At 37.0% G+C, this 26,093-nt stretch overlaps 1 protein-coding gene across 1 annotated transcript in view; it reads left to right on the plus strand.

The window, feature by feature from the left end:
- The window catches only part of LOC117295371, a 44,494-nt gene extending 18,694 nt beyond the window's left edge, over positions 1 to 25,800 (plus strand). The window contains exons 4-5 of the mRNA XM_033777984.1: positions 25,331 to 25,375; positions 25,644 to 25,800. Of these exons, the coding sequence (XP_033633875.1) occupies positions 25,331 to 25,375; positions 25,644 to 25,800 (202 nt within the window). The remainder of the gene's footprint in view (positions 1 to 25,330; positions 25,376 to 25,643) is intronic.
- Positions 25,801 to 26,093: the final 293 nt, after the last annotated feature.

The following is a 26,093-nucleotide window of genomic DNA, read 5'->3' on the forward strand; positions in this document are numbered from 1 at the left end:
AATTTAAAACACGGAGACAATAAATAAATTAATAAAGAGACAGGAGGCCTAAAGGCTGTGCACACAATTTTTAAGATTGAAAATATTCCCAGGTTTGCACACAATGGGAGAAAACTTCCCTCAATATTTTTGTGTATGTTTTTTACTATATACTTTTGACTCAGAAGAAAAATTTAGCTTAAATATTTACAGGCTTGTTATTGTCTATTTTGGTTCAAACAAAGTGTGGATACACTGGTCTTTGAGAAAAACACCTATGTAGTACACCTGATTCAAAGGCATTGGACACTATTGGTAATGACTCAATAATTGTTAGGATAAAAACTTACTTGTTAGCGAGGAATGGAGAGCTGTTGATAGAATAAAACATTGTGAGAAGTAATTGTATTGTTCTAACATGCAAAAAGAAATATCCACCTGTCAGCACCAATTACATTGGTTTTCAGGACCAAGTTGTCTTCCCGAATTCCAAAAATCTACCCAGTGACAGTAAAATAAATAGAAAATAGAATAACAAATCTACATGTAGCATATTAGATATACACACATGGTGTTACCAAAAACTTAATATATATTGATACCTCACCATGCAATGCCTTAAAACCCATTCATATGAATTTGCATAGTTTTCAAGAAAGAAATAATTTCCACTAAAATAATTGATTTTGATTTCAAGACCTCAGAATTAGATTTTGAGATCCCGAAATCAAGCATCTGAAAGCATACATTTTTGTGTGACATGGGTGTTTTTTCTTCCATTACCATCTTGCAACTTTGACGACCAATTGAGTTCAAATTTTCACAGGTTTGTTATTTTAAGCATATGTGGAGATATATTAAGTGAGAAGACTGTTCTTTGACAATTACCAAAGGTGTCCATGTCTTAAAAATACAAAGCCTCAAACAAGTAAATAATACAAAATTCAAGGCTGAATGAAGTTCACTGCTGGAGGAGACATTCGGAACAAAAGAAATATAAAGACAAAATGACAGGGCACACAACTTTACTGGCCACAAAAATACTAAAACCCAAGACCTTTAAAAATTGAGGATCATAATAAAACTGTGAAGATCATGAAACCCTTGAGACTTAGACAGAGTGTACCTTAAGGTAGTTACTCCAAAAATAAATGACCATAAAAACTGACTTGGTAGGAAGCACTGCAGCTGTTGATAATATATTACATTTTGAGAAACGATTCCTTCCAAAGGAATGTTGTTTTAGAGAAAGGGATTCAAAAGATTGTCAATCTTGGAAATGTTTCTCGTATTGTTTCTTCCAATTATAAATTATTCTTCCCTAGCGAACACAACTGCTGCAGAATTTTGGTGAAGTTTCAAAAATGCTACCACGTATTGATTTGAAGTGTTCACAGGTTAGTAGTTGTACATTTATATTATATAGAAAATTATGTATAAATTATCATAAAGCATCTTACCATAATGAGACCTATAAAAATGTTTCTTGAAGTAGAAAATAATTGCCATTTGATAAGAAAGTGTCCAGAAAATATCCTCTAGATGAGGCAATCACGCGTAAACAAAAACACATGTAATCTCCTTAGCAGTTTTAGAAAATTCACTAAAAGGTAACGTCCAATGCAGAAAACTTGGCTGACAAACAGCATGACATCTTGAAGGCTGCTGGGATACTATACAACTGTTTATCTTCAAGTAGGCGTAAATTCTTTTTTTTGATTGGTCGATCCATAGCAACAAGATAAATACAATATCACATGGGCGCTTGTTGGATATAGGGCCCAGAAGCGCCATATTTTACGATTTCCATGAGCGCTTGTGCTAACATAGCTTTTTGATTATCTGTAGCTCAACTTTTCCCACCCACCCCTTTTTTTGTGCCAATATGACTACAACAAGTTATATTTAAATTTTAAATAGCTATCTTTATTAGATTTGAGAGAGTTATAAGCTTCCATTTAAGGTGTTGCATGAAAGATCCGCCAATGATCACGGCCCACATCACACCCGGCTCACTGCGATTTTCTAAGCTATAGATTTTCATAGCTATTTTGTCAAATAATCTTTATATTTTTAAATAATTGTATATTGTATATTTCTTTGCCATAACTCTTAATATTTTTTTAAAATTGAATTGAGTTGAATTGAATATGCACAAACTACAACTACAGAAGTCAATTTAAATTAAAAAGTGGTGAGTTTGCATCAAATTTTGCTCCTAACATCATGAACACTCGTTACGTTTACTTGAAGGTAAATTTGTTAATACGCTCGTGCTCTAACTATCATTCTAAGATGTATTTCTGCTTCCGTTCAGAAGAATTCATTCATAGTTTCAAAAAATGTCCATAAGAGAGGTTATCTGTTTAGTAATTACTCAAAAAATTAATGACCATTAAACAACTTTATTTGCAAGAAGCACTTGCAGCTGTTGATAATCTATAACATTCTGAGAAACAATTACCTTAAAAAAAAATGTGGGTTTAGAGAGAGAGAGAGGGATTAAAAAATATTACAATTTGAGACTCATTTCATGCATGAAGTGTTTCCCCAGAATGTATATATTCCAGTTACAAATTAATCTTCCTGCGTGGACTGGACAAAGGCGTTGGAGACTTTTGGCTATACATCTAAAAAAAATACAACCACCTTTTGACATGGAGTCGTCACAGGTTAGTTTTATTGTATATGTCTACATTTATTTAGGTATAAACCACCTTTTGACATGGAGTTGTCACAGGTTAGTTTTATTGTATATGTCTACATCTATTTAGGAATAAAACAACTGAATAATTCCTTCAACAAACCCTGAGAAAATTCAGAGACAAAAAAAACCCACATTTTTGAATGTCTACTAATAAGGCTGCTCTACACTACAGCTCATTTAAACACAATTTCCTAAGATGTCTGCATTTCCAAGGATGATTGTTAGCAATAATTACTCGTTATTCAAGTGAGGTTTCAGATGTAGAATTGTCTATTTTATATTTTCTGCTGATTGCCAATTTTAAGTCTTCTACCAAATGACATTGCATGTCTGGCAGAACAGCCCAACATGTTTTTGGTTCATTAGATTTTGTTTTTCTCATTACAAAGAGCAATATATATATATTTGTGATGATGTTTGTCAGGTCGGTTATTAGTAAAATGTGTAACTACAAGGCTTGCATTTGATTTGTAGGTGAGGTGGCGGGAACTAGGCTAATGTCAACGAGAATGTTAGGTTGGTTTATTTATGTTGTAATGTAAGTTTCCCATACTTCATCATGTAAACTGTACCCCTCCCATAGAGCTACTTTTGAACCCCCCCCCCCCCCTTCGTCTCACAGGCAATTAACACACCACACGCTTACTGTCAACACCGTGAATGGTCTGTAACTAGGAAAATCTCTGATAGACAGGCGACGTTGATTGATTGATCGTTTCTAGCTGATAAGTGATTGATCACTTCCGTAAAAGTTTGACTGACTGGGACGCAGATAGTGAACGCCAGGGAACAAACCTTTGGACTGATATCCTATTCTGGAACCGCTATGAGCTCTTGGGGTATTTGTGTTTATAGCTTGTACATGATCGGTTCGTATTCAAGTACTAGCTTTAAACACTGATAACAAACCAATAATTTGAAGATATGGGTTCAGTAGCAGTTTCCACATCAAATCCGGAAATACAGTTCATGGACTGCGTTATCAAGCTTTGGTTTTAAAGTTGATGGTTTAGACAAAGTGCTTCCGAAACAGTTTTAGGGAATGTTAGGAAAAACTAAAACCACCATGAGCCTCAGCTTGACCAGGTCATATTGGAATTATGATACTTCCTGTTTACCTGCGCGAGATTATTTTCAGTTTAATACAACTCTTTTATTTTAACCATTAATTAATGAAGGAAACTCCGTTTGGACAACCACCCGCGAATAAATGACATTTGCAGATTGTTAAAATTGTTGTTTGTGGCCGTATTTTTGAAGGCCCTTATTTGACCGTCGATCATCGACCCATGCCCGGAGAGAGCACCAGGAGAGAGAGATAAGGCAGTATAATCTGTCCTGTCTTTACAAAATATTGTCGGTTATATCAAAAGAAAAGGTCTTCAACAAAGGCATTAGGCACATATCCATTCAAAAGAGTTTAATTCCTTCATTGTTTGTTGTGCGTTTTGACCAGTGCCACTGAACCATGATCACAGGAACTCCAAGAAACAGTTGCCCGCTGTACGCGCAACCCTCCGTAGTGCCTCACCACATGTGGGGTGTTGACACGACTGCTGCAAAACATGCACAGTTTATAAGACCGCTAATGCGCATTGCATAGCCATAAGACATCTCACTAGACTGTGTACCAGAATGATAATGCGTGTGTTTTCTCATTAATATATCCATTCTTTCACAGTTTGTTTACTATGACCCCGTTTCCACTGCACCCCGTATTGATTCCGCATTGATCCCGCAATACCAGAAAAGGCGATCAGACCCTGCAATTTCTCGAAAAGGGCGATCAAGCAAAAGTCGGAAGGCGAGGGCGATCAGGATCAGACACAGCAATTTGCTTTCAGTTTTGTGTTTTATGATTTTATTTTCAAAACTGTTTTCCAATGTAATGTTTCAGAGCTTACCTAAATCTTTTCTGTGGTGAACATCTTTCCCATGAATTAGGAAGCCTTTTTTCAGGATAGAAGGTGCAAAATAGAATTCCCTTCTAGATGCTTCATCGGTGCACACAATTTCCATTAACTCTTCCTTGGAATCGACAAAAATCGCAGTGAATGAATGTATTTGTTAAATAAGCACTATACTCAGACCTACCAAGTCTCACGCATTAGGCGTGAGACTCACGCATTTGGGCTCTGTCTCACGCTCACACGCACAGCAACCATTTTCTCATATATTGGGGCCAGACCGGGAAAAAATAAAAAATAACGACAATGCATTGCCAAATCGCGCTCGTGTGTACAAAAAACGCAATCTACAAAGTTTGCACAATCTTCAGTATCAGAATTATCAACTTGAGCTGCCCTACAAACAGAGCGCAAATTTGCAGATTGCGCACGCTTTTGCTAGCCCAGCAGGTTCAGCTACAAATTCGGCAGAGCGCAAAACGCTTATTGCGCACAAGTTTGTCCCGATTCGTTTAGCAAATTCGTTCAATGCGCTCCACTAGCGTAGACACAACAGGCAGAAGTAGTAAGCAGAGGATTTTGGACATCATTTTTAGTCGATTTATTTTTTATTTTGGGGGGAAATAATCTGACACAATTGTACCTCCACATTAACCAGTAACATCTCCTGTGTACGTCATGTGAGTTTTAATTATTCTGAAGAGGTTTTTGCTGCATTTTGGAACACTTTTTTGTCCACAATTAAATTTCTGCATTTTTTATTTTTTATTTTTTCATTTTGCAAAAAAAAGAAGAAGAAAAAAGTTGGGCGGCGATTTTGAAAAGGCCTTAAAAAAATGGGGAGGGGGGACCTTTGAAAAAATCTCAGGGACCAAATATCATGCCAAGCAAATGTCCTGCTTCTTTGACCGAACAGTATAATTTGTCCATTCTTGACAAGAGGCGAAATGAATCCATTTATACGATTCCTTTTGGGACCCTATCTGTTGCTGTGTTTTATTTCTTCACATGCGAGTCATAAAACAACATCCAGATAAATCATGTCAATATGTAATTGACCAGGACTAGGGAGAGGGAGCCATTAGCTGAATAAATTAATTACGGAAATGGCATGGTCAATTTGGGTCTCAGTTTATTTCAATTTCTGACGAATAGAATGCATTTCCAATGGATTTAAAAGATGAGGAATTCCACAGAATGCTCTATCAATCACCCTCGCTGCACAGACCAAAGTTTGAAACGATAATTTCACCCATCTGGATATGTCTGAATATTTGGTATCTTGGTTTATATTAATTCAGTAGACTAGACGTCTTTTACGAATTATCTTTCATTTCAATATAAAAACAGTTTTTCAAATTGGTGTTTGCTTAGAAAATAGAATTAATTAAACTGTTTATTCAGTTGATTAGGCTATTAGTAAACGTTCTCCCAGTTGAAAATAAAAAACTAATGAGAATAATTTTGCCGACGCCTTTAATTTCATTCTGTCGCTGGAGTATTACCACACCAACATTTATCACGGAGAGAGTTAGAAATTTGTTTGATTCGAAAATCGGAGGATTGTGCTGGTCCGTCCAGCCACTCCGCTGAAATACTGCGGTCGTCCGTCCAAAGCAACCGGTCGTGACTGATGTCACAAACCCCTCCAAAGACAGCTGGGGAAATAGAGCCACAAGAAAGTCAAGTCGATGGGGATCGTGTGAGTGTGCGTGGCCTATATTAAACACAAACCGCCAGCGCGTTGTTTCACCAGTGCGAATATTAGCAGATGGTAAGTGTACATAGACCACCATGTGATGTTTGTTGAGAAGACAGGGAAAAAAGCAATGCCACACACATATATTAGAGCAAGGTTAATCAAATAAACCTCTCAAGATGGGGAAATTTGAGGTTTTAAGGTTTTGTTTGGGTCTTTTTCCCCTAGGGGTAGGGTACAATTTTGTATGTTTTGGGGCCGTTTGATTTGTGATGGATATTTTGTGATTTCATTGGGGTTTTTTTCTCCATGGATTTCCCTTGACTCCGAACTGTCTTAAAAGATGTGAAATAGTCATTTAATGGTGGAAGATAAGGTTTAGCTGTGACCAGTCCACTAGGTGTCCAATTTGTGGTAATGTTAAATGTCTTGAACATCCTCTAAATGCTAACACTCGGTAACTTCAAGAGTTTAATCACGAGACAGCTAAGCTTTTGTCTGGATTTTTGTTTTCTACCCTGTGCATTCCTACCCTATGATTTGAATCCTTAATGGACTTTGGTTGTTGTGAAAAGGGTGTTACTTCATTCCATGGCTTTCCAACATTTTGGAAGTGAAAAATAAAGTTGATATGTTTATTACAATAGTGTGTAGTTCTTACCTCTCAATATCCATACATACATCTCTTTCTAAAAATTCACACGTAAAATCAAATCATATCTGTTTTTATCTTTAGGATAATAAGTGCTTTTATTTCAGTGTTTCTCGATGTTTCTAAAGCTCTTCAGATCACATTGCAAACCATGGGCATGGTTCTGCTCACAAAAGTCGGTGCTGGAAAACCTGCCCGACACTCAGGATTCCCCAACCACCACTGGAAGAGTTTATTCTTTTTCCGACCACCACACATTTTCCAAACCGTTAAACTAAAATTGCAATTTCCTTTTAAAGCTTGTCAATGAATTGGGTATTTACCAGTAAAAATGGTAGCTGAAGCCATAAATTTTGAGCATTTCTTCAATATGAGTTTATTTATATGATCAACCATGTAACTGATCCATCTCAAAATAGTTTTCAGGGAATTTCTTTTCTACCACTCAAGAAATCCTGGGCAGCACCCTGCATGGGGGAAAATGCGCTATATAAATGTTTGTGTGGTAATTATTGTTATTGGGGAAATGGAATTGGCTGTTAGAAACTGCTTACCAACCAAAAAGACTTACGGTATAAATGCAAACATTATAGTGGCGTGATATCTTCCACCCTAGTAGAGGAAAGGCTCTTTAGTTGCCTGACGTTTCAACCCTAGCAGAGTCTTTTTCAAAGGCAGAGTCTTCTAAAAAAGGTCACTAAAAAGCCTCCAAGAAAGACAGACTCCGCTAGGGTCTGCTAGTAAATAGTTAAGCATCATTTGGGATCAAGGCTTCATGCTAGAAGAGATTCATACATGGCTTGACACCTCTCCCTTCATGCTTTGTAAACCATGCAAATCTATGGATCATAATGAAATTAAGTCATGTTGCTAGACCTCCTAAACCCCAAAAGCCCAGATGTCAAAGACTAACTTTTTGCTGATTTTTTTTTTTTTCCCCCTTTCTGTGACCGACTTTTGCTGTTTCAAAACTTTCTCATACATTCTGAACCACAATGTACAAAATACGTTGATTGTAACATGCAACAATTATTGTGTATTGTTGATGGACATGAGGTAATGTTGGGGGATCCCAACAACAATTCATTTCCAGTTTTTAGTTAACTAACCCCCTTATCATTATCATAATTGTTTTGGTAATACATTGAAGCATCTTACTACTTCATAAAAATATTGTAGCTCTAGCTTTTACAGTCAGTATACTACTTCTTAAAAATATTGTAACTCTAGTTTTTACAGTCAGTATACTACTTCATAAAAATATTGTAACTCTAGTTTTTACAGTCAGTATACTACTTCATAAAAATATTGTAACTCTAGTTTTTACAGTCAGTATACTACTTCATAAAAATATTGTAACTCTAGTTTTTACAGTCAGTATACTACTTCATAAAAATATTGTAACTCTAGTTTTTACAGTCAGTATACTAATTCATGAAAATATTGTAACTCTAGTTTTTACAGTCAGTATACTTCTTATAAAAGTATTGTAACTCTAGTTTTAACAGTCAGTATACTACTTCATAAAAATATTGTAACTCTAGTTTTTACAGTCAGTATACTACTTCATAAAAATATTGTAACTCTAGTTTTTACAGTCAGTATACTACTTCATGAAAATATTGTAACTCTAGTTTTTACAGTCAGTATACTACTTCATAAAAAATATTGTAACTCTAAGCTTTTACAGTCAGTATACTACTTCGTAAAAATATTGTAACTCTAGCTTTTTTTACAGTCAGTTTACTACTTCATAAAAATATTGTAACTCTAGCTTTTACAGTCAGTATACTACTTCATAAAAATATTGTAACGCTAGCTTTTACAGTCAGTATACTACTTCATAAAAATATTGTAACGCTAGCTTTTACAGTCAGTATACTACTTCATAAAAATATTGTAACGCTAGCTTTTACAGTCAGTATACTACTTCATAAAAATATTGTAACGCTAGCTTTTACAGTCTGTGCTACAACACTATTGAGCAATCTTCATTCTTTCATGTGTCAGGCATCATCTCTTGAATCAATAAAGCCATGGACAAAAAGTTACTAGAATCTTGGTTTATTCTTTGTCAGTTTGTAAAGTGCTTTGAAACTTTTGTTTAAGGTAAAGGGTATATATAATTTTTTTATTGGAAGCTATGCTGTTCCATTTATTAATTCTCACATCAAGCATTCACAGAGCACAATTGATTTAATCATACAATTTACAGGATGTTAATAGGTAACAGATGATTTATCAATATAATTAATACTCCAGTTATTGTTATAATGATTATTAGAACAGCTATTTGAAATTTAAATATAAATGTTGGAGTCAAATTGGCCGAAAATTGGCCTTGACGTCTTCAAATTTACACTAATTAAATGTAATCTGATACTTAGATCAGCTTAATTTATTTCCATATCTTTAGGTTGTTTTTGTATAACGGGACGGATCAAGTTCCAGATGTTCCATTTTCTGGCCTAGATTACATACTCACTGGCGCCTTATTTTGTGCTTTCACTCACTTTGGGCAAATAAATTAGTTGGAAATTCTCTCAGCACTGAAAATTATATATAATTATGGAAGATGGTTCTTCTGCACCTACCAGGTACCCATTTATACCCATGGGTGAAGAGAAGCAGTTGAGGTGTCTTGCTGAAGGACACAAGCATCATGACGGGATTAGAACCATCACCCCGGTGACTAAACTTGAATTTGAGGCTTCCAATCACTCGGTCATGACACCCGATTTCTATGTGTGTAAAAAGAACACAAATCATGAAAGGCAACTAGTCCTTAGAATTTCTTTAATAATTGCCAAGTAGTCAAACTTTTAAACATAAGGCCACTTCTGAAAAAATAAACGAGGCTGTATCTTTATAGGTTTGATTGCAATTTTTTAACATAATAAGACATTTAACAAATAAACCAGACTATAAACTTTATATGTTTGATTTTATGCTATATATATCACAAACTTCAAACACAAATAGGCCTACTCAGGACTGAAGAATGAACTAGACTACAATCATATTGAGTGTGACATCGTTCATACATCATTGGTTTTGTATGGGTTTTTTATATGAAAGATGGATTTACTTTTTTTATGCCAAATGTATTTAAGGGTTATTATTCGGAGTGTCATTCATTATTTAATGACATCGCTACCTTGAAGTGTCAATATGTACATGTTTTAGGAAGACTAACTCTCTAATGTGCTATGCATAATTAAACACAGAAATAGTTGCTTTCTTCCATCTGTTTAATCTGTTTCCTGGTGAAGCTCGAACGCTGACATCATGGGTGTAGTTTTTAGTTACAAAGCATTTATAAATATACATCAAATCATTTAGAATTGAACTTCTGATGACTTCTGATGGGGCGGGCAGGGATTTCCATAGAGTCATTCAAAACCACTGACGGGTATCCGACTAATTCGTAGACAGGCATTCACCCCTGTCTATGCGTCTGGCACCAAACGGTCCAGTGAAGGCATTGTAGGTTGAGTGATAGCCCATCACTTCGTTGAAACTCTTTAGGATAATTTGCACCCACTGTGATTGTCTTTTTTTTCCACTCTTGATATGATATGATATGTGTCACACTCAATGTGTCTTGGAACCAGTTAATGTGGAGCGAGTGAATGTTTACTAGAATCAGTCAATTATTTGTGTACTTCATGAGGGGGTTTCATTTTACCGCAAATAATCAACAAACACTCAAAGAATCAACAAACACGCAAAGAATCAACAAACACTTTTGCAAAAAAATAGTTAATGGCCTGACGTTTTGACCATAGCAGGGTCTTTCTCAAAGGCTGAATCCAAGGCCTTCGAGAAAGACACTGTTAGGGTTGGAACGTCAGGCCATTAACTATTTTTGGCATTTATACCATCGGTCCATATGTTTGGTAGGTTGTTTGCAACAGCTAATTTTACTTTCTCATAAATTTTTTGCTATATGTTGTGATATGATTTAAAATTGATGCATATTTAGAGCAACAGTTTATAAAGCTTTCAGCTTGGATTTACTTTTCTGTTAAAGCCGTTGGACACTTTCGGTAATCACTAATGTCCAAGGCCCACACTTCGTGTATCACAACTTCTATATAAAATAACAAACCTGTTAAAATTTAGGCTCAATCGGTCATTGGAGTCGGGAGGAAATAACGGGAAAACCCTGCCTTGTTTACGCACGTTTCGCCGAGTCATGACATGTATTTTAAATAAATCCGTAATTCTCGATATCGAGAATTGATATTGTTTTAATGTTTTCTCAAAAAGTAAAGCATTTCATGGAACAATATTTCAGGAGAAGTCTTTCACCACTACCTTCTGTAAACCCTGTAAATCTGTTAACTTAAAAAAAAAAAAATCTGTACCGAAAGTGTCCAATGGCTTTAACAAATAAAAATGGAAGCACTACAGTGATAAACAGACTTAGTTTGTAGATCTGTTTAAAACATATTGGTAAAATGTTGAGAATAAAACTGTCATTTCAGATGACATACGATTTTGTCAAAGTCAAGGTGGATATAAAAAATAAAAATGAATCCCAAAAAGTTCTTTTGAAATGAGGGGCCTGTTTTTTATTTGAATTGTACATGAACTGTCACCATTCTACCCTGGGCTTAGCCTGAAAAAAAGATGGACGAAAATATGTGTGAAAAATATGAAAATTGTATGCTCTTAAATTAAGGGAGATCGCATGGTTACCTCTCCAACATCAAGGTTATTAATAGAAGAGCTTGTCCTTGACACTGTCCTTTGATGCAGTTATCTTTATTAAATAAAGACACATGTTGAGAGGTGGGTTTTAACCTATACAAGGTTTGTACATATTGTGTAATTTTTCAACCAACTATTAATTATGCTCAGTGATGCATGTCTGACACTTTCTCCAATTTGGTCGTAGTTTATTGTAGAACTTTTAATTAGATTGTCTTAAAATGTACCCTTAAAAATGATCAATTGATGGCAATTTCTACTAAGGGTAAGGGTAGTTAGGCCACCGACTGCCATGGCACTGGAATGATTAAAAACGCTGGCTGCACTGGCAGCTTCTTTCCCCAAACGCCATATTTACAAATCCACCTCTTACCCCGGAGCTAAGTCAGCAACTATCACCTCAACGCCTGACTGCCTCCAACAACGGATAAAAACAGCTTTAATTGCCAACTACGGGGTCAAAACCATCCACTGAAACGATTATGGGCAAAATCGGATGCCTTACAAATTTGGGCTGCCTTGTGATGCATTTAATCGGCCATTCACCTCGGAATTGGTGATAGCTGAAGGCGAGGGAAATTCCAAACCTTGTAGTCAAATTGTACCCAATAGTTCCTGGGTTTGGTTGAACAATAGAGTCGAGACTACACTCTATATTTGTCGAACGTTCCCCCCCCCCCCCCCCCCCCAATAAGTGATGAAGAATAGAAAGAATTTTATACCAGAGTGAACGGCATTGGAAAGCACAAGTTTATAATGATTGCGCTGTTTGTGCATGAATAGGATTCCAAAGCTGATGGAAAACAACCATAAATAACAATGCTTTTTGTTAATGGCAGCCTCAAAAATGTTGGCATAACAAGCCAACAAAAGGTGGTTAAAGTATTTGGGATGATTTAAATGCCATAAACATCTTCCGATAAAGTGGCTTAGTTTTTTTGTTATTTAGAGTCTCGCATTCCGCCAGGTTTGCAAGTTCCCTGCATGGTTGGTCACTTTCCAATGATGTTAGCTAACTCTGTGTTGATAGCGGGCGATTTTATGAGAATGGGGGATCATTTGAAGAGTATTGAGGGACCAGCCGTCAATTTCACCAAACTTTTCCTAACTTAGGATTAATCTTTGGACAAGTCCCAGCCTTGCACTGTAACATGCAAACCCTAAGATTAATCTAAGTTAGGACTAGTTACTCACCCTAACTCGAGATCTTAATCCCAGCTTTTCGTGAAATCGGCTGCAGGGTCAACTCAGATAATACCCTTTGGTTTACTTAAAAAAACCTGGGGTGGATTTCACAAAGAGTTAAGACTAGTCTTATCATGAGCTAGGGCGAGTTACTCGTCCTAACTTAAGACTAGCCTTAAGATTTTAATATCTCCTGAGACTATGTCCTTAGTTAGGACTAGTCCCAAGTGTTTGTGAAATCGTCCCCAGGGCATTGTGTAATTCAACAAACTATAGCCACTAACACACCACTAACACACCACGCGCAGGAGAAAAAAAGAAATAGAAAACAAAAATCGCCAAAGACACTCATCAGGCAACCAATGGTGAAATCTGCTTGCGAAATGGACCGTAATGTAACCTAGCACGGGTGGACTTCTTTATTTGTTGTTTCTGCAAATAATGCTCTTGTGGTGAACATTTTGTGTAAATGAGATTTTTGTTTAAAGGCTCTCTAAAAAAACGCCGGCCTTCAAGAAAAAATCAGAAGACCCCATCATACAAATAAACGGAAACCTGTAGAGAACTCGTACAGAAATCCAGTGAGCCAATGGAGCATGGTATAACTCGTCATGATGGAGCCATCTACTTGGGAAAGCACCCCCACAAACAAGAAACCTGGGGGAAATTATTACCCAGGCGTTAAAAATTAGGCCAAGAGTAATATTAGCACTACCTACAGATCCAAGCAGGGGAGAGAGAAGTAGAAGAAGTGACTGATTTTAATTTCGAGGATGTAAGCCTCGACTGAGGTTATGAAAATGGCATCTTGTTTTTTTCCATCAAGACTTCAAGGATTTTTTCAAGCTCGTCCGTTCGGCAAGGTGATTCGGATTTTAAGAAGTTGGATCGTTCCAAATTGAGATGGAAATGGGTTTTTCGTTTATGTTAGCGTATGTGTGTGTGTTGCGTGGCATCATAATGCTGGATGAAAGCTTGGGGACTGTTTTTGTATAGGAGTGGCAGTTTGAGCAGTGGGGAGGAAGATCATTTGTTAATGCGGAGGGAGAGGGTACCGTGCAAGGTTTTTAAAAACGGTTGTTTGACCTCGAATTGACCTTCAATTCCTCTCGTCAAATGGCTGAACAAAAAATCAGCCTCCTCGTTGTGCAGAATATTTTTGTCAGACTTTGAAGAACTGGAGTAATGTGATTGAATATCTTGGTTCAGGTAAAGATGCTTTCAGGAGTGTTTGGAATTTGCTGGATCAATCATTCAAATCAATGCAACCAAACATAGGCTAGATGGTGAAAACGGTCTGGTTCCTTTTTGTACAATGAATGGTATTGTATTCATTGCTGGTGTTGGACACAAGGAACAAGACCAAATAGCAGCATGATAACGGTCTATTATAGTCGCATATAAGGAAGTCCAAATAAAAGACCATCGCCGCAATTAATGAACATGTATTGTCATTGTGCAATGCTCTTGTTTCTCAGGTAGAAGTTTCCCTATTTGGCACGACGATCAATCACAACGACACAAAAACCTACTTGTGACATTGCTATGAACTTATTGTTTGATTGGGTGAATGACTACAAGCAATGCATATTAAACTGTAAATAGATCACTTTCATTATCTTTGAAAAAACAATATCAGCCCGTATTCATATTCCAATGCGCATGAACCGTGCACAAATAGTTCTGGATCCAAATAACATCGGCAACTATCACGGTGAATTCAATTTGAAGCCATGAAGTACACAACTATTAAACCTGACATAGTTACATGTAAACCACAACTAGCATTAACTGTACTCAGTTTCCCAAAATGAATTTATTGTGGTGCAGTTTTAAGATGGCGCCTGTTAAGGCTATTTGATGTTATCATCTTTAGGCCAATTTAATAAATCTGTTAACCAGTAAGCAAATTTGCTGCTTATTATAGCAGAACAATTTTTGCGTGGGAAGATTTCAAGGTATGTGTGCACGTTCACAAAGAGTTTGCATTGTTTCATCACTCATCTGCTTGCTTAGCATGCTTCTCCTTTTTCGCTTATGGTTAGCAGTGGTTATAAAATACAAATTCTGCTTTGCATTGTAAGGGGCCAACAATCAGAATATTCCATGTTATACAAAAAGGTTCTCTGTCTTGAAATTGTTGGTGGATGGGTCAAAAGAAACAACGGAAAATCAATTAAAATAGAAGACAAATAAATTTGTGCTTTTGATTTTGTTACATTTCTATATACCCATTAATTCCCTTAATTGTTAAATTTTTCAACAAGAGTATGGAATAAACGTATTTATTGAATGGAGTTGAGTTGAATACATTGAAGGGGGAACAAATACCCAGCCGTCTCTACCAGATCTTTTGTCATGTCTGTGTAGCTCCATTGTTATTGGTCACCTTTGTTTCGATAGCCGACCTCCTTAGCAATAATAATAACCTCCTTTCCTGATGGTCGGATGGTGTGAATTTCCTGGCTTCCAGTTTCAGCTATTCAGTCCCATGGTGGAAGCCATGAAAAGCCTTTGTAAACTCCTGAGCTGGGAGAGCGATGATCCAAAATATCTGCTTCATTTGAAGCATTTCTTTGTTCTTCAGTTTTTAGCAGTTCTATAGGCTGTATTGAAGAGTCAATATTTAACACAATTTGGTTAGAGTGAGCAGTTCGGTACAGTTTTTAAAAAGAGTGAATTTAACTTTTTTAAACGGGGGTTATTTTAAATGACCACTGAGCAGAAAACCACTACTGAAAAAGGCAGTGCCTGGCAGGAAAGATAAAACACCTCTTATGTGTGAAATGTTTACATTTTTCCCTTCATAATTACCACATAAAATGAAGATTTGTAACAGCTTTACAAGTTTTGAGATGTCTTCATAATTTGTCTTATATTATGTACGGTGTAAGCTTCACAAAATGTATGATTTAATCTTTTTTCTTCCACTGAGTTGTGTGTACAAAACATACCTGAAGGATGTCCAGGCTGATGTGGCTCTTATTTTGTAAACATGGGATGTCACAGGTTACATGGTCTATATTTATAAATGCCTCGACCCATTTCCTACAAGTTTTAACTGCCTCAAACTGTGTCCCACCAAGCATGTCCGATGCTGCTTTTCCCTCAATCATGCCTGATGCCGAAACTATGAATAAGGGGGTCATTCTCCGCTCTTTACCTGTAGGGAATTTGTCAGGTCGGCATTTTGGAGAAAACAAATCTCTCCCATACTCTGATAGACAGGTTGCTCTCATTCATAAAGTTTATCAGCCCAAAACAAGTTCCTCGATCATTTAAAAAGTTTCAGGAGTACAAATTGTTGCTGACTGAGATTGGCTAAAAACATCCTGCCTCTGACAGTTAGTTGCTTGATTTGACTGAACTGTGTTTCAATTCAGTGTACCCAACATAAAAAAAGGTTCATAAAAAAAAAGAACAAGGTATTTTAGTTTTGAGTTACAGCTTCCACTTATTGATCTAAAGGGTTTCTTAGGTATCGACAGGAAAACTTGAACGCATTTCCTGAGCTGTCACAACTGTATTTTGGAGTTATAAATAAATCCAAGATATTATGTTGTATTGTGCGGTTTTGCCTTGACTATTTTGAATTATCTTCAATGACAAATCCCATTGTATGATGCGCATCGGCTTCATGCGTAAAACGACATAGAGACAATTAAGGTCTTAGTGTCTCTGTTCCCCTGTAGCCTCTATCTTGTCTCTACTTGAAATATTCCAGTAGATTTGCCTCTTAGAGATTTTCCCGTGTCTTCATGGGTGAAGTTCAAGGGCACGATGTTTGTTGAGGTTTTAAAGGTAGGGTCAGACTTTGGTAATGACCCCGGAAAATAAAGTGTAACTTGTATCCAGAAGCTTACTTGTTATAAAGATAGTAATGGTTGTAAGCAATGGGTGAAATTATTTCATCTGACATGCCACCTTTGATAAGAAATCAATAAAAGCATCTTGAGAATGAGAACCAGTTCATGCATAAAGTGGGCAAACTTATTGGCATTTTTCTTTTGAAATATTGGTTAATATATTCTTTGGGTTTCGGAGTGTCGGCTGCTATTAGCCAGTTCATATGCTCCTTGAACTTTCCAAAACAATATTTTCTCCCAGTCTCTCACTATTTCATGTAGTACAATTCTGTACTTATTCTAAATTTGGTTGACCGTGCTAACCCCTGGCAAAATTGCACCCCTGTTTGGGAGTAGGGTTTAGCTTGATAACCCCAGCCAGTAGGGTCGAGCTTAAAAAACCCAGCCAGTAGGGTTGAGCTTAAAAACCCCAGCCAGTAGGGTTGAGTTTCAGGTTTTTTAAAAGGTTAGATGTTTTTGCATAATGTTGGAATTTCTCTTGTTTATTGTGCAGCCATCATGGCTTCCTGTCATTCAATAAAATTTTGAAACTTGGTTTAAATGAAGAAGGTAGTTAGGTCCTTTCTGTTCGGCAAGATGAACATCGGATGTAATTTTTGCTTAATAGGTGTGTGAATCGGTATTGAGCTGAGATGCTTATAAAGGATTAACTTGTTCATAAATTATTGACATGCTTACAGTCTAATTTGGTGGACAAAATATTGGATTAATTAGACATGACTCAAAGAGTCAGACCCAGTGATCTGATATTAATTGAAAAAAAAACAAGTGGTAAACTATTTTTGATCAATAAAACAGAAGCATCCATCAGCAATCTTTTTAAGGTCAGTAGGCCAAGCGTTTGTCATAAATAACTTAAACTTGGGGGGAAATATCGGGGAAATGTAGCGTGTTGAAAGAGGCATGAATGTAAGAGGGTGATCAGAAGGATATTTTGCATTGTTAATTTAGTGTTATCTACTGATTCATGCTAAGCAGCGAGATGCATTTCTTACACATCTTCGGAAGGCAAACACTTTAGGAAAGCCTTAGTTCATTTTCTACATCTGGGCCCAATTTGTCTATAATTTGTTGATTCTATTTAATTATAGTTTTTATATTTTTGAGAAGAAAAAATTATAATGTTCACTGCAATGATCAAGTGTGAAGCTGTGGCCGATTTAGCAGCTATGGCTATGGCAGACATGGGATGCCCATAGAAACACCCTTTGAGAAAGACTCTGCTAAGGTTGAAGCTAAGGTTGAAGCTTTACCCCATTAAAGATCCTTTTGGTTGGTACAGTTTTCAACAGCCAATTCTACTCCCTCAACCTCATTTTAATACGTCCCTAGTCTGACACAGACGCTTTGATAGACAATCAAGTTTTTAACTTGAAATTGATCATGGTCCATAATCAAACCACTTCTGAATAGAGACTTATTACTTGTGGGTCATTTTATACTTTGCGGAGATGTAACTCTATACCATCAACAGGGCACTGAATTGCTTAAGAAAAAAGCGGGAAATGAATCTCTAAATAAAAGAGTTCCTGATTGAAATCTACCCATTGTACACACTGCAAGCGTTTTGATTTCATTCTGCATTCATTTGTGTTTTTTGTTCTCTAAGCACCCTCATTTTGGAGAAAAAGGATAACATTTGGATATGATTTGTTGACATTTAAAAAATAAATTTGATTTTTAAGAGAGTGTTCTCAAAAAACATGAGGACCTATTTTAATTTTCGTATTTGATTTGTTATCTTAACTCTGTCATTGCCATGGTTGTATACATGTACATGTATGATATATTTTATGTGTTCTTAAAGCGCCATTATTAGACGTGTGGTGTCATTAATCGCACATGTACAACACATAATTCATATGGTATCATGAGAGGGCATTATCACTCAAGAAAATGTACCAAGGCAAAGCAAGATACATTTTTGCTTGGCTAGAAAGGCTTATTTGTTTATTTGTAGTACAGAATTTCGGAAAACTTGGCATTTTAGGTCAACAAAAAACGGGCACTGGACAAGTTAAATAGGCAAACAGGCATATGTTCTTCCAATTCCAAAATCTGATTTCTTATTTGCTTCCCAAAAATCTGATTTTTATTACTACTTGAAGTAAACCTGAAAATGTCTATAAAATGTAGGTCAGCCCTTTAACTCAATAAAATGTTCCCTTTTTCCTCAAGGACTCGGTATCATGCCTGTTTAAATCACCAGTCAACATTGGTAATTGTCAAAGACTAATATTTGTACTTCGTGTGGCCTAAGTTATACATGATAAAACAAACCTGTGAAAGTTTAAGCTTAATCGGTCATCAAGGTGGGGAGAAAAAAAACATCACTGTTTTCAACACTGATGGGTTGGGTTTTTTTTGCTTGAAAACTCACAAAAAAGTGTTTCCCGTTTTCCCATGGTGACCATTTTTAGGCCTTTACCATATAAGTGAACTGCAAACCTTTGAACATTTATATTTGCAATCTTGACAATGTACTATGTTGTGCACACCCTTTGAAATCATGGGGATTGAATTGAAAACATTAAGAACAAGGTGTCTTTCATTCCTTTTTCTCTTAAACTTAAAAAACAACAGAAATAACAACAACACTTAGGCCTATACCCCCCAAAAATTCTTCAATTTCCTCTCTTTTTTTGTGTGTATACAAACTTGCTGGTCTGTTTAAGATGAGTAAGATTGAGAAAGGAAGTTGAAGTTTGAATCTTCACATGCAAAGACTTTTGTTTTCTTTTAAAATTGTTAATCCGGGTGTAAAGCTTAAGACGCAAGCTTTGAAATTGTCTTTCGATAATTTTGATGAATAAAAGTATATTGTTTTCAGTCTGATAAAATTGTCAAGGATGAAATAGTGGCCAGTTGTGTGTTTTGTTCTTCCTTTTTTTTTAAAGAAGAAAAAAAGGGGGGCGGAATGGATTGAAGTAATTGGTTTAATCGCATCACCTGGCAGTCTGTATCTGCAGTCAGCCTACCACACATCACACCGTCGGTACGACTAGCAAACCATTCAATGCATTCTCTCATAACACCTCCCCTCAAATTTGTTTCCAGTGTCCTGCACGTGTAGCGGCGTTGCCGTGGCCAAGTTACCAAGGTTGCGCCATGTTCCCAAGGACGCAGTCTCCACTCACTCGTACGCGCTCGCCGAGCGCGGCTCGGGGAAATTGGATTTTTTCACTCCATTTTCCAGGCCCATCTGGTTGTGGACCCCAAGTGTTCGCTCAGCCTGCTGTTCTCCTGGCTGCCTTTTTTTTTGTGGCCGGGCACCGGGGTTGATTAATCGCAGTCCACTGGCGATTACGCCAACTGATCAAGCAACCTGGGAATAAAATAGTGATCAATACGGAATCCGAGCAAGGGCACGCTTTTGACTCAAAATTTTCCATGTAATATTGATGAGGGAGCTTTTACCTCTTAAGGTTTCCCCCTCTTGTTCAAGACCATTGAATTATTATCGCATGGCCCTTCAAGTCTATGTTCATTCCTCCCTCACTGTCTACTTTCTCAATGGGATGTTGTAGACTTGTCTCCGTTATACAACAATCTGTTGGTTTACCCCCACCCCCCAGCCCCGACTTTCTCTTTGTTTATGCTGTGATCTTATACTCCCACGACAATAAAGAAATAACACCTGTTCACTAATCATAAATAACCAATGAAAATCCGTTTCTTTTTTTCCATCTGATGTCGGTGGAACATGTGTCATATCAGGTGACTTTCTCCTGAGGGTTCGCACCAAGTTCTTGTAATCTTAGCTTGTAATATCTTTCAAAAGGTGTGCATGATATAATACCTAGCTATGTATACTGTATATTTAGGCATTGTGCAAAGGGGACACTCTAGGGAAATCAACCAGCGTCGGGGAACGGTTAAAAAGCAAACTCTTTGTCGAACTTCTAAAAATATGCTTTCACTTTCTATGATTGAATTCATACTGGTTGCCATGTCACAACATAAACTATTATTTATGCAACAAAAACTGCCTTTGGATGAATTTTTTGAAATACTGATCGTCCTGAACGACCTATTGTGGAATTTGTATTGATTTTATTTTATTTATAAATTGTTATTATTTTTTATTATTTTCAAAGGGAAGGTTTACCGTTGGTAATCATGGCAATAACAATCTTTGGTTTAGAAGCCTACAGCAGCATTTAATAGTATAAAGGATTTTGAGAAACATTTCACTATGAAGCAATTTGGTTGTGTAAGAAGATTTTATGCCCCAAAGTTTGAATCTAAGAAGCATTATCGCATAACGGTTCTCAGATTGTGTGTTCCTAGTAGGGACTTTTCTTCCTGCATGGACGTATGCAGATTTTCGGCAATATATAAAAAATGTGACCGCCTTATTTTCTCCTGAAGACGAGCAGAGTATACTGTTCGAAACGTCGAGACCAAACCGGCTCTTTTCAGAGCCAACACTCCCTCAAGAGAGATTTTACTCATGGTTGTACCTGCAAGTCTACTATTCATATTTATATACATTAAAAAAAAAAAAAAAAAAAAATAATAATAATAATAATAATAATAATAATAATAATACTAATACTTTGCCTTTAACTTACGATCTTTAGTTCATGATAAATCAAAAGTATCTTTTTAATAGGCTAGCTTTGTCTGCAAGGAACACTCTTCCTCCAGCCCCGAAGGCTAATAGGGAGATGTAAGAGGAATTTATTCCCATCTATCAAATCAAGTTCACACATCTGCTCTGTGATATGATGCAATTAAAGATTTCTTTGTTTCCCCTTCAAATTGGAACGTACATGGCTTTTGTAAGATTGAACACGAACCAGTCGTTTTCTATGTAATGATATAATAAAAAGTTCAGGGAGTATAGTTTTGTGCTTCGAGAATGGAACAACTTTGTGTTGTCCCTCGCCAAAATCAGGTAGTTTTGTAAAAAGTGAAATGAGATGTAAAGTAAAAGCAACTGAAACATCAGCCAGAGTATCTATGTGATGTGGTGTCTGTTACTTGGCAAGACATACTTACATCATTGATTTTCTCAAAAAATTTTATTTTAAAGATTTTCTCTCATCTATTTGATGAGCTAATTACAAGTTTTGAGTTTTCAGGAAATGCCTTATATTTCATTTTATTACAAAGAAAGGGCAGATAAACCATTTTGGATGACATTAAAATAATCTTTTTGGGTTTTTTTAAAGTAGAAATCGCCTTTGTAAATGAAACGTTCATCAGTGTTTCAAATCCCGCTCTAGTCAATTTGTCTTTGTTCAACCCAAAATAATTTGAAATTTACCCAGTCAGTTTCCCTCGTGGTTGTTTATTTAATCGTCAAACTGGATTAATATTGTGAGCCAAGAGTTTACTTTTTCAAGGTTTTTTTGTGTAATTTCTATATTCAGATTTTTGATGTCACGGTAGGGGATCGTAATCAAACGAGTCTTATCAATTAAATCATAGCGTATGTACTACTTATTTCTTTGCCATCTGACATCGATGGGCTGGTCGCATTAGTCTAGCTCACTGCCCTCTTTCAAATACTGAGAATTTGGATGATCCCTCCGCGCTTTGTAAAAAAAACTCATTGTTGTCCACTCCTCCCCCGGACAACGTAATCTGCTGAGAAACTTGATGGCGCCTTGAGTCACAAAGAGGAGTCTTGAGTCTGGGCGGGAAGCCTTTGTAGGAGGAGTAGCATAGATTGGGCCCAGCTCCTACCAAGCTCGGGGGAGACCAGAGGTGTGGGCAACAACAGCTAGAGTGTAGCCCCAAGTGACTGGATGACAAATGGCCAATGATGCGCCAACAGACACCATTGTGCTATAATTAACCTAGTCTGTCATTCCAAGAAGCCCCCCCCCCCCCTATATTCTTTCTCTCTTTTGGACAGCAATAAATAGAGGAGCGATTCTGGCAGACGGAGAGAGCACACACAGCAGATGTCAAAAGCATGAGCTACCTTTTGTTCTCCCTTGCGCCATTCACTGTGTCGGCACCAAGGAGAAAAAATTACAAATGAACTGAATAGCCTAAATAAATTATATTGCCACTGTTTTTTTTTTTTTTCATAGTTCTTTTGAAAAGGGACGTATGTGGATGACCTTGCCACGGGAGTCCATACTGGTTGGGCTCTCCCGTAGGTCACATGTCATTGTTTACTCACAACAAATTGAAGAGATTTATGTATGGTGTGAGGGATGTATTGTTGCAATCAGGAAGAATTTTCTGTGTTGCATGAAGGGAATTGCCTTGAAAATGTCCTTCTTTATGTTACATTGACGGGCGTTATTTAAATGGGTTAATGGGCCTTTATCGGAGCTAAACTCTGTACAGATCTGGCGTTTCTGCATTCCGGTTTTTCTTCAGCTACACAAGGTTGAAGAAGAATGACTGAGATGATGTTGTTTACAAAAAGAAAAAGGAAATAACAATTCTTATGAATGAAGGAAGCCGACCGCCGACCATCAAATTATTTTGTAGGTCATGCGGCTGCGGCTACAACTGGGTTGCCCTGTTGAAGTTTAGGGCCTGTTTAGAAACACCCTCACTTAGCAGCAATAGCCACAAGTATGGACACGGCCTCACAAATTATGTTTGTCAAAATGGCCTACTACAGTTCTCATTGACAGCCAAATCCTAATATTGGTAGACTTATTTTCTGAAGAAAAAAAGTGACTTATATTTTGCTAACACATTGAGTGAAGCTGTCTCACACTTACTTTGGTTTTGATAAACACCAGGTTTATGTTTGTGTTAAGAGATATTGACTTGAGAATTTTAAAAATTTTCGTTTGCGTTATAAACTCAGTGTGGCAATCTTGCCTTCTCCAATTTAACCAAATGTAACCGAACCAAGGCTGGATGGAAAACAAGACACCATTGTATAAAAAGCTTAATGGAACATTGTGCATGAGAAGCGTTCCAATAATGATGTCCTGTGTTCATGTTGCACACACTTAAACACAAGCTTGTATACCCCTGCAACCGTGGACCTCCACTTGTCCCTCTTTTATAACTTTTTGACAACAGCTCCTAACTGGTTTTGTACACGTTTTCCAACTGTGGACCTTTTACCCTATTGTCCTCTTTTGTTATAGGTCCCCAGTTTGAATGTGTATACCTGCTCACAATGACATCAGAGCTGAGGACTGTTTCTTAAGAGCTCCCTCGAAATATGTCGTCCTTAAAGGAACACGCTGCCTTGGTTTGGTCGATTTGGTCTTTGAAAAGCATTTGTAATTGTTTGTTATGAAATGCATATGGTTAGATAGATGTTTTAAAAGTAGAACACAACGATCCACACACATTTGCCTTGAAATTGCATGGTTTTCCTTTAACTTTGCGAACTAATGGCCATTTATGGGAGTCAAAAATTGGACTCCCTTAAATGGCCTATCGTGTTTGTCGACGAGGTAAAAGGAAACCACGCAATAAGTGGTACTTGTGTGGATCATTATATTCTACTTTTAAAATATATTTCTAATCATATGCATTCTATAACAAATGATTACAAATGCTTTTAAAAGACCAACTCGACCGACCCAAGGCAACGTGTTCCTTTAAGATGGAAACGCCATTAGTTCAACATGCCTCCTAGAATTTGGATCTTAGTTTCAGACCTTTCTGTCAGCAATGACTCTCACCCTAAGAAAATAAGGAAGACACAAAGTGGAAATAACTGATGACAGATTTAAAGACAAGAGCTCTGTTTGGATTATAATTGAATTTTGGTGTGAACAAAGACACCTGATTAGCACCCCCCAAACCAAGATGTTGACAGAAAAGGAAGACCGCCATTATAGGGCTACAGTCCCGGCCAAAATGCTTGGGCCACCCATTCCCAATTTTACAATAAACATTCCCTGTCCACTTCCCCCTGACAATTAGCATTATGTGTCTCCCCCCCCCCCCCTCAATGTTGACTGGAACGCAATAGACCTTGCAATAAGAGCCGACATTGAAAGGGGGTAGGTCGGCCCAACAAGATATGGACGGGATTGTAGATAGCTCAGTTGGTAGAGCACAGACCAATATACATGCATCTGGAGGTCAGCAGCTTCTGAGATCCTGTTCTAGTAATATTTTCTTTGTTCATTCCATAATTGATTTATGTTTTTTAGGCAGTTTCACTTGTGGTTTATTACTTGATCATACATGATCAAAGAAGTACATACTCTATTTTTTAAGTGTCTTGCTGTTGTAAAATTAAAAAAATATACAAAAGGCAATGAACACTATTGGTAATTACTCAAAATAATTATTAGCATAAAGCCTTTCTTGGTAACAAGTAATGGGGAGCTGTTTATGAGAAACGGCTCCCTCTGAATTAGTGTAGTAATTTTCCACTAAAATATTTGAACTTGATTTCGAGACCTCAGAATTTGATTTTGAGGTCTCAAAATCAAGCATCTGAAAGCACACAACTTCTTGTTACAGGGGTGTTTTTTCTTTCATCATTATCTCGCAACTTCTACAACCAATATTGAGCTCAAATTTTCACAGGTCTGTAATGTATGCATACGTTGAAATACACCAAGAGAGAAAACTGGTCGTTGACAATGTCAATGTCAAACAAATGTCATTAAATTTCAAAACCTTTGTCAGTTAAAAGAATTTCTGTTTTCTTTCTTCTCCCACTTTCAGACAAGGGACTGAAGGTGCTGCTGCTGTCTTCATAGCCCGACAAAGGTAAGTCGATACAAATTCATCTTGCTGACAGACCGGTCAGGTTGTTGTAGTGGTGTCTTGCCTCACCTTCAACCTCTTGGACCATGGTGCAAATCCCACTAGGGAGCACCATGTGGATTGGGTTTTTAGTCCCTACTGCATGGTAAAATCTTCTGAGGTTTTCCTCCTACATCTAAAACTGAAATGTCTTCATCATCTTCTTTTGGCTCTAAGTAGAGCTTTTTAAAAGAGTATTTATCAAGATCTAAAATCTCATTAATTAACCAAGGTGGAGCCGTGTTGACGAGCAGTCTAGTGCACCAAATATAGGCTCTCTCGTTGATAGAATCTCGGCCTGGTTGATGCATGATCTTAGAGCAAGAAACTCCATGATTAGCTTTGTACTTCAGATTGGGCATGACACCCTAGGTTCCATGTGGTACTAGGATAAGTAGTACTCGTAAAAGAACCCAGAACACTTATAAGGGAAGAGAAGGGATTTTACTGCGGTGTTTCTGGTTCATTACAAGCACCTTTGTCTACAGGTTTTCCCAGGCTTACAAGTTACGGAGATTTGGTGTTGAGTAACTGCTGATTTATTTAACAGAATTATAATTAAATACAAAACTTTACTAGTTTTGGAGTGGAGGATGGCAGCTGGGGCTTTTGAAGGATTTGATTGTTTAGCTCATCCCTGTTTTATTTTGTGTTATCCTTAGCTCAAAGACATTGTAGGAAT

Source organism: Asterias rubens, chromosome 1, assembly GCF_902459465.1.
Source record: "Asterias rubens chromosome 1, eAstRub1.3, whole genome shotgun sequence".
NCBI classification, from domain to species: domain Eukaryota; kingdom Metazoa; phylum Echinodermata; class Asteroidea; order Forcipulatida; family Asteriidae; genus Asterias; species Asterias rubens.